Here is a 15,933-nt window from a genome sequence, read left to right on the forward strand (position 1 = left end):
CTTTCCCAGATTTAGCAATAAATTTTGATATATTATAAGAAGCGATCAAACCATCGTCGCATTTTTGTGATGACGTTACTAGTAACCCTGAGACCGAAGGTGCCTTCAGAAACGTGAAAAAAGACGTTCGTCAAAAATGACAAATCTATATCTAGTTTTTTGCAAATGCTCTTGCTAACGGTAAGATTTCCTTACCTCATTAGATAAAACTTTATTACAAAGTAAACACATAGGTAATTGAGAGTTCAACAGTAATTGAACAAATCCCAACTTCAAGTACGTGACACTGTATTGATGACACTTCTTTTTGTCAACCGACATTGTTGGTGTCAGCAAAATACAAACGATGAAAGAAGATCAACTATTTCTCAAAATTAATAAATAATTTATGATACTATAAAGAACTAATTCGCGTACGTACCTGACCAAATAAACTATGAGATCTAATCGAAACTGGGGAAAATACCGCAAAAAAGCTAACGAAAGTCATTATAAGAAACACGGGTCCAATCAAACATTCATACTGAAAGCGCATGTACTGCAATTTCCATCAAATGGCTTGAATGAGTCAGAGGCAAAAACTACTGGCTCATACGCTGAGCTGTGTTAATTCAGATCGAAGAATAGGTGTCGTATAAGTTCGTTTTATTGCTGTTTCAAATAGTGTATAGGATAATCTTTATTTATTATATTAATTTAATCTTTTTTTCTATATTAAAATTTTTTTTATTAAATTAATCTTAATTTAATAATTTTATTTGTAAGTTTTAAAATCAAATTTGAATGACAAAGCATGCTTAACGCCCCCCTACCGCCCAAAACATACCCAACGCCCCCCTACTGCCCAAAACAAGTTCACCACCCCTCAGCATAGTCCCACCGCCCCCAGGGGGGCGGTATCGCCCCCGTTGAGAACCAATGCTGTAAATGAATGGCTGAGAATGAAAATAAATTCCTGAAAATAAAAAAAATATCTGAAAACAAAGAATGCATTATTAATATTAAGAGGTGAATGAATGAAACCACTTTACTGACGAGATTTGTTATTTACCCAAAGTATGGTTACCCGCCCACTTTTTCTCAACTGTTTTATATCCATGACCTTAAAATGTACATTTATTTTGTTGAATTATTCATTGTTATGTATTTTAATACTAGCACTAAATATTAGCGCTAAATATGAGCACTTAATATTAGCATTAAATAATCAGTGTATACAATAATATTAGCAGTGATTAATTAGAGTATCAGAACTGATTAACCCCTTCCTTCTCGCTCCCGTGAAAATGACGGAGTGAGGTTTCGCCCTCTATTTCTCGCTCCCGTGATATTTCCGGGCTGCAGTGCTCATTAGTAACGCGCCAATAAGAATAAAACTAATTCAGTTCTTTTGCTCGGAAAACATTCTATTTCTCATTTTACACACCAGCTGGCAGTATCAGGATATTTTTAAGGCAATTGTAGATAGTTAGTTTATTCTAAACTAGATGTCAGCACTAATCAAATACGTCTATTTGTGATAGGATAAGAAAAATAGGCACTTTTATGACCGTTTTCTTGAAAATTAACCGATCGGTAAGGGGTTAATGAATGTGACGATTGAATTCTTCTAAGAAGGTATTCAAAGTAACATTCTATAGACATTCAAGTTGTTTTTTGCTCGTAAAGTTAAGCTGCTGTTTAAAAATAATTGATAAAAGTAAGTCTACTTCATTTATATAAATGTTGCGTTTTTTCCGAATAATACTCACTTTTAATTAATAGTTTAATTTTTGTTTTCTTCACGTACTTTTAAGTTTTCAAACTTGCTCTCTTTTAAGTAATGGTCAATAGATAGAATTTAAATGAATTCTATACATTATCATGTTAATATGTTAATAGGAAGAAAAGTTTTAAAATAGCTTCCTTGAGTCATTCCTATGTGTCATTTAGAAACGTTCTGAAACATTTATAGGGAGGATTAAAAGCTGTTCTTTGGACAGATGTTTTCCAAGCCATACTCATATTAACATGCACCGCAGCTTTATACATAGCTGGCATTAAAGATGCAGGAGGAGTAACTAACATTTATCAACGAGCAAGAGAAGGGAATCGATTAGATGATTTTTTTGAGTAAGTATTCTCATTTTTAAGTGTACACAAGAATTAGAGTACATATACGCACAGTTATCTCAGAAATATGTTCGGTTACTTTAAATGTATCTAATATGGTGCGTATAATTACTTTAACCCACTTCCGGCCAAAAGTGAGTAAACGCACCATTTCAGTGAGCATTTTTTATTAAAACTGCGGCGTACATTTTTTATTTATTTTATTTTTCTGCTATTGTCAAGGATTCCGATTTCAATTGAATTATACTATTTCGGTAATTTTGAACTACGTAATGTTAAGTAATTTTTAAACTACGCTTGTTTTTTTCTTTAATTTGAAATAATTATAGACAGATTTCAATATTTAAAAACTTATAATTATTAAATTTGAATTTAGTTTTATGTTTATCATATGTATGTGGCAAATGCTTGTGATATAAATGTATTGAAATGATATGCATGTGACAAATTCGAATATTTGAAAATCTGTAATTATTCCATTTGGGATTAGTCATTCGTTTACCATATGTATGTGACAAAAATATGTGATATCACTGCAATGATGTGCATATGACAAATTTGAATATTTGAAAATGTATAATTATTCCTTTTGCGATTTATTATATGTTTTCATGATGAATAAAAGTTACAAGATCTTTAAATAAATCAAACAAATGTTACAATTTTCAAATAACTGATTCGTCCTTTTATTGGGCTGATGGCACATATGCAGAGCATTATATATTTAAAAAAATACAATTTTTCAGGCACAAAAGTTTTTTAATGGGTCTTAATGAATGTAATTTAAGCATATTTCAATGAAAATAATACCACAATCATAAAATTTATAAAACTTCTATCCTTTACCTAAAATGGATAAAACGCAAATCACTATTGATAGTAATGTTTGATTTTACGATTTTATTGCTCTTTTTATAAAATTGAAATAAAGTGCACTTTATAATTTTAAAATATAATTCGAATGATAGTTTTAGATAATAGGTCTTCACAAGTATAAAACTTCGCGTGGACAAAACTTCGATCGGGAAAATACTGAAATTATTAAACATTAAATTATAATTAATTTATGCATTAATTTTAAAAGAAAATATTTCATATAATTTAAGTTCATAATTAACTTAATTTTAATAAGAATAAACATATTAAATTAAATAATTTTTTATATTTTATTATTTTAATTAAAACAATAGAATAAAAAGGATTAATATTAATTTAGAAATGAAGTCAATGCTCGGAAGCTTTTAATTCCTAATTATTCTAATTTTTGAAAACATTTCATTATTTATTATAGTTTTTCTTAAAATTTTAATTTAAAATCTAGAATAAAAAACGCTTAATGTAAATTTAGAAAATTTAATGTTTGAAAGCGTTAAATTATAATAACTAATAATTCTAAAAACTAATAATTCTTAAAACTAGTTTAATTTTAATGAAATAAGAATATTAAATTGCATTTTTTTAAATATTTTATTACTTCAATTATTAATAAGAATTTTATAATGATTTTAATAAGCAACTGAAATTTGAATAATATTTTTATACACATTTTAAATTTACATTGTGAAGTAAGTTTTGAATTTAATTTGACTGCGTTTCCATATTTATTTAATTTTTTAAAAATTTTTTGTAAATTTGATATAATTTGTTAGTTTTTCTGCATCTTGGGATGAAATTAACCAAAAATACAATTTTTACAAGATGACTACAATGTTTACGAATTTTAAAAGGATAATATAACCTACAGTTAAGCATTACTGTGATTTCGTTTTATTCATTAGGTTATAATGTGCGCTGAGTTATTCGTTGCGTTATGAGTCCGGGAAAGTGAGATGAGTGTTTTTTAGAAAAATTTGAATTAGCATGAAGTGAAATAATTAGCTTGCAACCTAGGTTACAATGATGTAAATTAATTAAATATACTTATATGACACTACCATCTTAGGGGGCGTCATAAGTTTATAAAACATTTATGCAACTTACAGAAAGAAAAAAAAACTATTTCAAATATCGAGTGCACTTTAAAATTAATTATTTCGTTTATTAAATAACTAATACATAGATAATATTTCATACAGTAAATGTTATTGAAGCAATTGGTTACTTGAACTTCAATGAGAAGAAGACTATGTATACCCACACATGTGAACTATGAATTCAGCACCGGCTGATCGTATATAAGCACAAATTGGCATGTTAATGTCAAGCTAAGCACAAAATGGCATGTATAATTCCTCACAAAAGTCAGAATGCTAATTAATGTGAAGTTAATTATATACAATGCCCTATCACACATCGTAATTATTGAAATATAATTCTTCCTCGTCTACGTTTTTTACTTAACTTAGATTTATTATTTATGTATTTTATAGTAACCGTGATATATTTTTGTTTTGCGTGCGTGGCAACTTCAATTTATAATTAGTTCGTTTATATTCTAAAGGGTTTCATGTCTGTCTTTGTGTCATAAATTACACAAAGTAATTTGTGTAAGTAAGAAATATATAGTAAAAGAATTGAGATCTTTGTAAAATAATCTTTGTGTAAAAATATAGAATGTATCATTTAAGAGAATTGATGCTTGATGGGCTTGGCTTACTCGATATAGAATGGAAAGAACAGTTCTTAACATAAAAAAATGCCCCGTTTCAACTACCAATCAGGATAGAGATACCCACACTACGTCACTTGCAAGTATCCCATTATAATTAAGCAATTTATTGATGTTGTTGTTGTTGTTAATTTACGTCGCACTAGAGCTGCACAATGGACTGTTGGCGACGGCCTGGGAAACATCCCGGAGGATGATCCGAAGACACGACATCACAATTTTGATCCTCTCCGGAGAGGATGGCACCCCCGCTTTGTTAGCCCGACGATCTGCGATTTATTGAGAAAAGGTTACTATCCAATTAAAGAGAAGGCAACACTTGGCTTGCTGTTTTAGAAAAAATTTTACACCAAAAGTTATTAACAAATAGTTTACTTTAACAATTAAAAGTAAATTGAAATCTAACAAAGTATTATAATATTCCTTCATTCATTGTGAACAAAATGTAACAATGTTTTTAGAATTTAAAAATGCCACTTATAAATTCGAAGCAGTATTTAGTTGCCTTTTCAAAGTATAGTATTTTTTTCTTGTTATAATGTAACAATTTGACTTGTTCATCCTTGCATAGATATCTATATCACTAAAAAAAGCTTTTGAGACAAGCTGATTAAAAATTTATAGATAGTTTTTTTAAAGAAAATATTACAGATTAAAAGTTCAAAATAACAAAAGTCCACTGCATATCTCTCATTTTTTTATGAACATCAGATTTTAGTGCATGTTTCTGAAAACGCTGTTTGTAGACAGATTATCGTGATCAAATTTATTAACAGGAAATATGTCCATCATTGAACAATTTTTAACATAACGATAAGTGTTTATTATTTGTGTTGTTTCACTAGACAATTCTTTCGTTCTAAAAAATTCTTTCTAGCTACACCCTTGCCTGCTGAGTTCTACTTTGATGAAGTTTTAAATCAGCGTTGTTTTATAGTCGCAAAGTTATGGATCGGAGAAGTTTTGATCTCGAAGTTTTGTCCACCAAACATTTGGCCGTGAAGTTTTCCCCCGATTTATAGTTTTATTTATAGACATTTTACAAGTATTGTCAAATTATTTCTGAATGTTTTCTTCTAATACATCATATAAAATTGCCTGATTTTAAATATGATTTCTTTTTAATGTAATTGTAAATTTTAATTCCGAATTAACTTAATAAAAAATCGCTCTTTTTTAGTCTCCGGCTGGACTTGACGAAACGCTTAGGTGTTTGGGGTTCATTCTGCCGTGGACTTATGTTTGGACTCTGTTATTACGGAACCAATCAAGTAGAAGTGCAAAGAGTTCTAAGTTTAAGTACCGTTGCTCGAGCCAAATCGTAAGTTTTAAATACATTACTATTCTTTAAGTGTCACTCAATACATCTGGTATTAGTGTTTAGATTTGTTCATATAGAACGAAAAATTTCCGGTTAAGTTTTTGTGATGATAAAGAGGCAAAGATGATTAACATTACATCAAAGTTACATTACATTACGATACAATTAATTTAGGATGCACACACACACACACTCAGATATATATATATATTACAAAAGATTAAAAATATACATACATCACGTAGAATAGAAATGCCTTCGTGCTCTTAGTGATTTTGGAAATGTCTTTATGTAGAATATTATCGGTGTTTTCGAGATAGCAACAAACAACACCAACCTTCGCTCCTCTGCAGAGGGGATAGCTCCTCCCCTTTGGGGGCCCAACGACCCGAGCACGAAGTCGATCACTTTACGGTAGAACAGTTTAAAGAGGATCGATACGGCTCACCCTCGGTCCCAACGTATGTTGATCAAAATGGTCACCCACCCGCTAACTGGCAACAGCCTGTAATGCTTGATTTCGTCGTTCTAATGAGAATCGTGTCTACCGGGAACCGTTCACTGTGGGACTCAACATTTTATAGACCCAGAGATGCGTTTGTAAATAGAGTCAGAGTATATTCAGCGTAACTAAAATAGGCATGCAAGGTACAACAAATGGTTGAAAAATATATCATACTTATATGTTTCTTTATTCATTTATTGTTTCCTTTTTTAAAGTCATTTATTAATTTCTTCCTTCAAATATTTCCTAGAGATAATTACAAAACGAAATTGAATGTTACAAGCTATTTATTCTTAACATTATAATGATAACACGAACATACATTTCCTTATAAAATGCAAAAAATCCTCTGAAGCCTAGAGTCTAAGTTATGCAATAGCACTAAAACAACGAAGTTGATGTTATATAATTCTAACAATTAACACGCAAATTAGTACAACTATATGATGAATGAATGTTCTTAATAACTTAGAGTTAAAACGCTTCCTCCAAACATTTTTATATTAAAATTTTTCTTCAGAAATGCTTCGAACCTGCTACTTAAGTTAAACGAATTTCTTAAAAAAAAATTTTTTTTGACTTTGTTATTTACAAATGAAGGATAATTGCTTCCAATTCTTAGTTTTATAAATTAATTATCTAAACTACATTAAAGCAAAGGAAAATAATAATTCAAATTCGTGTAAAAATCGTATGAGACAATTAATCTTTTTTTACAAAATTTTAATAAAATTGCTTTATTGTGAAATTTGAAACATACACGCTTTGAATGGTTAAGCTAAACATAAACTTTAATAAATGATAAATTTACACCCAACTCACTGTACACCCAACTCATGAATTATTCTCGCCAATCTTGGCGTAAATTTTTCAACTGTCTAGCGATCGAATTATTTTGTTTATATGAAGGTGAAAGTATGATTTCGTTCGAACGCTGTTGAAAATTCCACAGAAATAGAAGTAACTTGTTATTAAGAGGAATTTATGTTTTTAAATGTATAATAATGAGAATTATGTTCTCATAAGGAGTTGTACACAAATCTGTCAATTGTACAGAATAATTTAATAATATTTTACTTCTATGCACTTCTGCTTCGTTAAACCTCATTTCATTACATATTAATATTCAACTTGCGCTGTTTGGATGATTAATTAACAAACTAATTTTATTTTAAGAAATATTGTGTGTGTTAATTAATGATTATTACTCTATATTGAATTGTTAAAATGACTTTATTTATTCTTATGTGTATTACATCTTGCTGCAATTATAAATTTAAGTGCAACTAAATAACAGAAATGGTAACTTTACGCCAATTAGTGAAAAAGAACATTCTAGATGTATTGAAACATAAAAATTAGGGGTGATTTCCATATCTTGATCTGTGGCAGAATAATCACCAAATCTTGGCAACTTCTGAGCAGCGGCTCACGAGAAACTAAAAAAACATAACAGAAAACTACCAACTTGAAAATTTAACTGTGTAGTTTTAAATTCAAGTTGAAAACGTGCTAACAGGTTTAACGTTAAAACGTGCTGTAGATTTTTATAAATTTGAGCTTTACTATAAAAAAATAGATATTTATCATATATTCTAAGCAAAGAGTTTTAATATCTTATGACTTAATATTTTTACTTGATTTAGATGACATGTTTTTTTCTTTCAGCACACAACAAATAAGCGTTTTGCCTATGTTCATTGTGTTTATTGCTAATAATCTGTTTGGTTTGGTATTATACTCAATTTATTACAAATGTGATCCTATTCTAAACAAAGATCAAACTGGATTGGATAGGTATGATCAAGTAAGTTTAAAATTCAAAACATTTCAAAATTGCGCATTTTTTTTTGTAAAGTATGTGAACAGTATTTTGTTCAAGTTTACAAGTCAAGTTCACGCTATTAAAAGGAAAAAATTTACATGGTATTATGGTTCAATATGTTATAATATTTTTAACAGTTTAGAACAAAGTTGTATTTTACTTATAGCAAAAATATCTATATCATATCCGTATCCAACAAATATAGCAATATGTGGGTTTAGATCACTTTTACAAACTACTAGTAAACTAACATTAATATTTGCTACATTATTAAAGATAAATTTTACGTGAAGATGATATTAATTTTTATTTGATTGGTATAATATTTTCTTGCATCATCCAATTTTAAAAATTCTATATTGCTTTGCTTTTCTATTATCTTCTTATTTAAACGATTTTTTTTTACTAAAATGTTATATTTTAGTTTTTTTAAACACGTCAGTAAATGTTACCTTAGATGTTAATTTTCTGAATAATATTCAGTCAAAAATTTCCAGGAAAAAATTGCTAAATAACAATTTATTTTATTGTTCTTTTACCATATTTAAACAGAACAGTCCACTAACCATAGATTAGATTGTATAACGTAGACAAAACCACTGTATAACCATAGATATAGCCACTAGGTTCTTTGCAGTTGTGTATATATTATAGCCGAGAGGCTTAATCTGCCGATCTCATGACAGACAGGACGGGAGAGGTTGAGTCCTAGCGTTGACACCACAATATTTCTTCTACTCTCTTCAACATATGAAGCGTTTTCAGCGTCCTCCACACATCAATTTCTCCCCCTGGCCAATTAGGCCAATTAATTTTTGCCAATTAGGATAAACTTATTTACGCATAGATGACAGCACCATAAAGCAGCTTAAGACCCAAAAGTCTCGTATTACGATACTACTCTTACGATAGGTAAAACAGCCAGATGATATTCATTCTAACTATTCCACGCTTCATTTGATAAAGCATAACTGAACCGCAACCTAAGTCCAATGCGCATTACTTTATGAAAAGCCTAGCTCCAATATCCAGTAACCATGATAGTTGTAAATCAGGGGTGTCAAACTCGCTGCCCGCGGGCCACATGCGGCCCGAGATGAACATTTTTGCAACCCAGTCAATATATCCGACGCAAAGTAAAAATAAAATAGAAATGTGAATTAGAAAGTATAAAAAGCATAGCATATAAAATTATAATATACTTTATTTATAAACTATACGGATAATTTTAAACTGTATGCGCGAAAATGTAAAATTGTAATTGGCTTGCGGCACCTGCCATTCCAGGGATACTGCATCGTATCAAAAATGCGCAGAAAAAATTTCAAATCTTAGAACAGAATTTGAAACAAGGTTTAAAGATTTTAATTCTTTGGAAGACAAATTTTGTTTGTTTTCTTCGATTTTCTCAATAAATATAGACTCAGTACCCAGTAATATGCAAATAAGTTTTAATNTGTTAATATTTAGACATTTTTTTTTTTTTAATTAAAAGCTGGGACCATTATAAACCCAACACATTGCATTACGTCCTTAGCAGCCATATTTGAATTTTACAAAAGTTTAAAAAAATTATGTACGCATGTTTATTATTTAACACGAAAAATTATGTTAACAGGAGTAATTTGAACAAAAAAAGGTTTAAACGCGTTTTAGTACTGAGTTTTATATATTTAAAATTTGATAAATATTGAGCCCAAAAAAGACACTCAAAATATTCGACTGAATATTGAAACATAATATTCTGAAAACTTCAAAAGATATAAAATTGAATTTATTTTTTTGTTAAGTAGGACTATATATTCACGTAAATAAATGTAAGTATGGCAATAAGAATGCTTCAACGTAGCATGGTATCGAAGTTAAAGCGGTTATTATCGGTAAGTTATTAGCAGTATTTTGAAGAAAAAAATTACACTAAACAAACACTGATCAAACTAAGAAAAATTAAGTTATGTACACATGACAAAGACTTTGGTCCAACATTAAAAGAATATCATAAAAATGTTACTATGTAATTCTAGTGGTTGTGATGACATGAATAAGCCACAATTTCTAATTATTCTATGGTGAAATAATTACAATTTCCTCGTAGAAAAGAAGATGTTACTGAGTTTTGCTATGTTATTTAATTGAAATTTCCCGAAACTGTGGTGCATATCAGAAAATAGTACTAAAGAATAGTTTTATGTAAAAATTCCACCTGTAGAAATGTTATTATAATATTTCAAATACTTAAAATGTATTACGGGTTTTTTTCTTCAGGTTATTTTTATGTTGCTGTTATCATAGGCCCTTAAAGCAAGGTTGCGATATTTTCTTGTTTTCCAATAGTGCCATCTATGAACAAGAATTTCACTTCTGCCACATCCCCACGTCACACCCGTTTATACACCGTACCCATTTATACATCCATTAATTCATCCACAGATCGTAATTTTGACCTCAACCAGAGAACAATTAATCTCTAATTCAGTTCCCCCAGTGGCATAATTTGTTATGGGGACATGGATGACTTTGTGAGCCTACAGATTTAACTTGTACCAGTCCCCATTTACTCCTTTTCCTGTTTTACCTCTTTAATGAAATAATTTATATTGGAAAGTTATTGTTAATGGATAACACAGAAGAGCATAAAGGCAATTGTTTTTGAACAGTATTTTATTTCTTATGCACTTATGAACAGAGCATTGACAATATTATTTGATTTGATTTAATTTGATGAGTTGTGGATTTTTTTTTAAACAATTCACATAATTCAAAAATGCTTGAAAAATGTACATCGCTTACATTTCAGTTATTCCAATTCAATAATCTTTCCAGTAATTAATATTTAATATTATATTAAATAACCAGTTTTTTATTTTATCATTTTTTACTTGGTTGATTTCATAGCAATTTAAGTAAAAGCTAATTACATTTTTTTACTTATTTCAGATTGTGCCAGCTTATATTGTGAATACATTTAGTTGGATCCCTGGTATGACAGGACTGTGTATTGCTGGTCTTTTCAGTGCAGCGCTCAGTACTATATCTTCGTGCCTGAACTCGATCGCCAGTGTGACTGTAATAGATATTATAAAGCCACTTTATAGAAGAGGCAATATGTCAGAAATACAAGTAGTGTGGTGTGCCAAAATATTATGTAAGTTGCTAGAAAAATAGGAATTTCAGTTAAATAAAATCCCCTTGCCCTTTTTTGGGTTTTATTGTTTTCAAAACTGTTTAGTTTAAGAGTACGCAACTATTCTAGTTAAATAACAATGCCATTTGAGTACTAGTTTGGTGCTCTAATCAAAATTATTAAAGTTTTAGATAAATTTTGCATATTTTCAACAGAGTCATTCAAAGCCATTCGTAGTTTAAAAGACATTTAACCATTTTAAAATTAGTAAGTTCAGATATAATTTTAGATTTTAGCTAATAAGTACAGCAGATATTAATTCAGGGCTAGAAAAAAAATGAAATATGTTGAAAAATAATGAATGGAGAGACACGAAATTTAACTATGAAATATTAGCTGCTAGCCAAAATGGTAATCCTTATGAAACATAATGTGTTTCGTTGATTTAAGGTAAAATATAAATAATTGTAGTTATGAAACAGAGGACTCATGTGAATAAGTTTTTACATGGTAGAATTATCGATCTCCAGGAATATGGGCGTACTCATATGAAAGTATCCAAGGTGCTTGGACTTTCTCAAAGTATCATTTCTTGGCTTTGGCTATGATTTCAAGATTACGGAAATGACAGTATACGTTACAGTACAAGTCATTGCCGAGTTACAACGCCATATGAAGACCAGCATTAGGCAATAACTATAAAGAAGTAGACGTACCACAGTATCCGACCTATTTTATCAGCTATCTGCAGTCACGGGCGAAATGGCAGTATACGTTACAGTACAAGTCATTCCGGAGTTACAACGCCATATGAAGACCAGCATTAGGCAATAACTATAAAGAAGTAGACGTACCACATTATACGAGCTATCTCATCAGCTATCTGCAGTCACGGGTGCAACAGTTTCTAAGCAAAACGCGTAGAGACGTTTGGGAAAGACTAATTTATATGCTCGCTGACCAGTTCAATGAGCTAAAATCACGGCAAGTCACCGTCGCAGGCGATTAGCCTGTTGTAGAGAACAAGCAATGTGAACACCATTGCAATGGGTTTGTGTAATGTTGTCCGAAAATGCATGTTAAAATCGGAACTACGACAGGCCAAATTTATCGCGACTTCATTCTGGAACTACATGATTGTTTTTCAGGGGCTCCTAATTTATATTTATGGATGACAGTCTCCGTCCTCACTAGCAAACATCGCATGGAAGGGCTAGGATTCTCACCCAACATGAATCGGATAGAGCATGTGTAGGACATATTTGGCGGACGAATTGCAGCTCAACTACCTCCTACATGTGTAACGGAACTTCAGTAAGCATTGCTTATTGCTTGGAGTAATCTCTCCCAAGATCAACTTCATAATTTAATACGCACATGCCTTAGCATTGCACGAACTGTTTTTCATCGCATGGGCGATGTCCATCGTATTATTTACCATACCAACCATGTAATAGTTGCCAGAATGTGGCGACAATTTTGGGATCATACCTAAAAGGTAATCCATCTATGGAAATCTTGAAGACGCGTACTTATTATGCACGAATTTATTTATTTATTTTATTACTGAAGCTGATCAGTTAAAGTCCAAAATGTGAAAATAAAACTTCAAAACGATGTGTTTAAGTTCAAATGAAAACTTTGACAATTAAAATCCCTTAAAGAAACTATAGATTATAAATTTTTCGGCTTATATGTAATATAAATGACTGTAATAGGCATTATCTTTATAGTTTTCTCCTTTGCTATATTAATTTGATTTTTAACTTCATTCCAAATTGTCTTAATTTATGCACTTTGATTTATTCCTTGTTCTCTTAAAATTTTCATTTATTTATTCTTTTTTAAGCTTTAGTTTATGGAGGATTATGCGTAGGTCTTAGCTTTTGCTTCATGGAAGTTAGGAGTCTTTTGCAGCTGATGAACGTTATGGTAAGCTCGTTGGAAGGACCTATGCTTGCTATTTTTGCAGTTGGGGTATTAACAACAAAGGCTTCAGATAAGGTACAGTTAAATAATTATTAAATGTATTAATTTGATCTAATAATAAAACTTTCACGTTAAATTAATTTCGTTAATATGAAGCACAAATATTAACTTTCCATGATTATTTTAAGTATAAAAATTAAAGGCCTGGAAGCTTAAATTCCTTCTTTTTTTTCTATTTGAAGAAGAGAATATTTAAGAAATGTTAATAAATATTCTGCTTTTTTTTAAAAAAAATTCTGTATTAAATAGTGTAACTAGTTTCTACATTGTTAGAAATTTCTCAAAAAATCTTTAAATGACAATTTGTTCAATTATAATTTTATCATATTCAAACCAAACAGTCAAATAACCATAAATAAGATGGAATTTAAACTGTTAACTGTGAGAATAACTGTTTATTAACTGCTTTTACCTAATACGGTTAAACAACCAGAATTTTATCGCACCAACTAGGCACACCTGCTGAAGCCACTTAAATCCTTTCAGATGGATATATATTATAGCTAAAAGGTCTTATCTGTCAATCTCATGATCAACAAAAAAAATATTCCAACGTTCCAACGTTGACACTACAATATTTCCCCCATTCCTTACAACGCATAAAGAGTTTCCAGTGATTTGCGCTTTTCGGTTTGTGACCCTAGACTATTAAAATACGATACTCTCATTTACGCATAGATGGCAGCACCATAAAGCTGCTAAACTATCTCCAATGTCCAGTTAGATTTCTTTTTTTGCGGTTTTGAATCCCTGCTAGTTGTAAACGGTAACAAAAACGTACAGTTTTGTATTCATGGTTTCTCAACCATAGTAACTATAAATGGTTTCAAAACCATAAAAGTAAAAAATGCCCTTTACCGTAAACTTCAGGTAAATTAGATGGACAGACTGCTGTCGGTTATTTAACCATAAGTTTAGAATAAAAATTCTAATAGTGAATTAGAAAAATTGAGCTAATACGGCGAACCATTAAATGAATAGTAATCACAAGAAACTGAAGTGGAAAGATATAAAAGATTAAATATAAACTTCATTTGCTTAAAAAAAGGAAAGAAGGTGGTAAAAGTGGATATCTTATGAACGCTCAAAAGTGCCAATTAATTATATTAATTAATACATTATTTAATTAATATTTGCTAAAATAAATCATACATGTCTAGCAAGTCTTGAGAATGGGCATCTATTTTTGAACTCACAAAACATGTTGTCTTTTACCACCGTCATAATTGTTTTTAAACAAATGAAGTTTATATACTATCATGTTGCACTATTAATTTTTAATGATGTAAACATTTATGAAAATGTGATGTGCATTTAATAGTATTCATGTAAGTAACGTTTCATAAGTCAAAAATTTTATTTTCATGTGTGCTACATTTTTTTTAAGGATTCACGTTTCTCCAAAATAATCTTAAAAAGCAATTAAAATCAAGCCCTACAAAAGAGTAGTAATTTTGGACGAAAATGTGATAATCCACATCATTTATGTTATAATTCTACCGGGGAGCGTCCAAAATGGCCGCTTCTTGTTAAATTTAACGAGAATCGAAAAGATATAGAAATACGTGGTGTCTCACATTCTGCTTAGGAAACCATTTCTTTTCTCCCCAAATATAAATTTAGTAACGAAATAAGTAACTGAATTCATCACCAGATAGCGTTGCTAGCAAGAAAATTTGTTAAACTACATTTCATGCATCATGTCAGAACACTATCTGTCTAATCTTTACACGGACATACGGTATTTTTGTTCCCAGAATGCTCCACGATTTTGCTCGTTATGTCTAAATGCTTTTGAAGAAATCCGTATCCTCCAACAAGTGAAGATAGCAATTATCTCAATGTTCGCTGGGAGTATTCCCTATTGGTTGCGTCAATAGCAAAGGAATTTTATGAATTCATTGTCTATTTTATTTTAGCAACTTTATGTGAACTTGGTTATAATAATATACTTTGGTGGTTTATTAATGTATTGGCTTTTATCTTTAGCTTATGAAACAAAATTAATTTATTACACTTAGTGTGTTTCACCTGCTCTGACTGTGGGATACAGCTTGATGTCTTATCTGTCTTTTGCCACTTTATTCTCCGAATACAATCAGCCTACGTTGCCACTCAGCACTGATGACTGCCATCATCAGTTCTGAGTCGCAATTTCTATTTTATTTTGGTAATTTTATGTGAGCTTGCTTGTAGTAATATTCATTGATAATTTATTAATGTATAGGCTTTTACCTAATTTATGAAGCAAAATTAATTTTCTTCACTTAGTGTGTTTCTTTTGCTCTGATTGTGGGATACAGCTTGATTTCTTGTCTGTCTTTTGGGACATTATTCTCCGAATATACTCACCCTACGTTGCCACTCAGCACTGACGACTGCTATCATCAGTTCTGAGTCGCAATTTCTATTTTATTTTGGTAATTTTATGTGAGCTTGCTTGTAGTAA

At 30.3% G+C, this 15,933-nt stretch overlaps 1 protein-coding gene across 1 annotated transcript in view; it reads left to right on the forward strand.

Moving 5' to 3' along the window:
• LOC122269402 (putative sodium-dependent multivitamin transporter) overlaps positions 1-15,881 on the forward strand; it is a 20,460-nt gene extending 4,579 nt beyond the window's left edge. Inside the window, exons 4-7 of the mRNA XM_071183927.1 lie at positions 8,215-8,353; positions 11,309-11,516; positions 13,345-13,499; positions 15,756-15,881. Of these exons, the coding sequence (XP_071040028.1) occupies positions 8,215-8,353; positions 11,309-11,516; positions 13,345-13,499; positions 15,756-15,881 (628 nt within the window). The remainder of the gene's footprint in view (positions 1-8,214; positions 8,354-11,308; positions 11,517-13,344; positions 13,500-15,755) is intronic.
• The last annotated feature ends 52 nt before the right edge of the window (positions 15,882-15,933 follow it).

Source organism: Parasteatoda tepidariorum, chromosome 8 (assembly GCF_043381705.1).
Source record: "Parasteatoda tepidariorum isolate YZ-2023 chromosome 8, CAS_Ptep_4.0, whole genome shotgun sequence".
NCBI classification, from domain to species: Eukaryota; Metazoa; Arthropoda; class Arachnida; order Araneae; family Theridiidae; genus Parasteatoda; species Parasteatoda tepidariorum.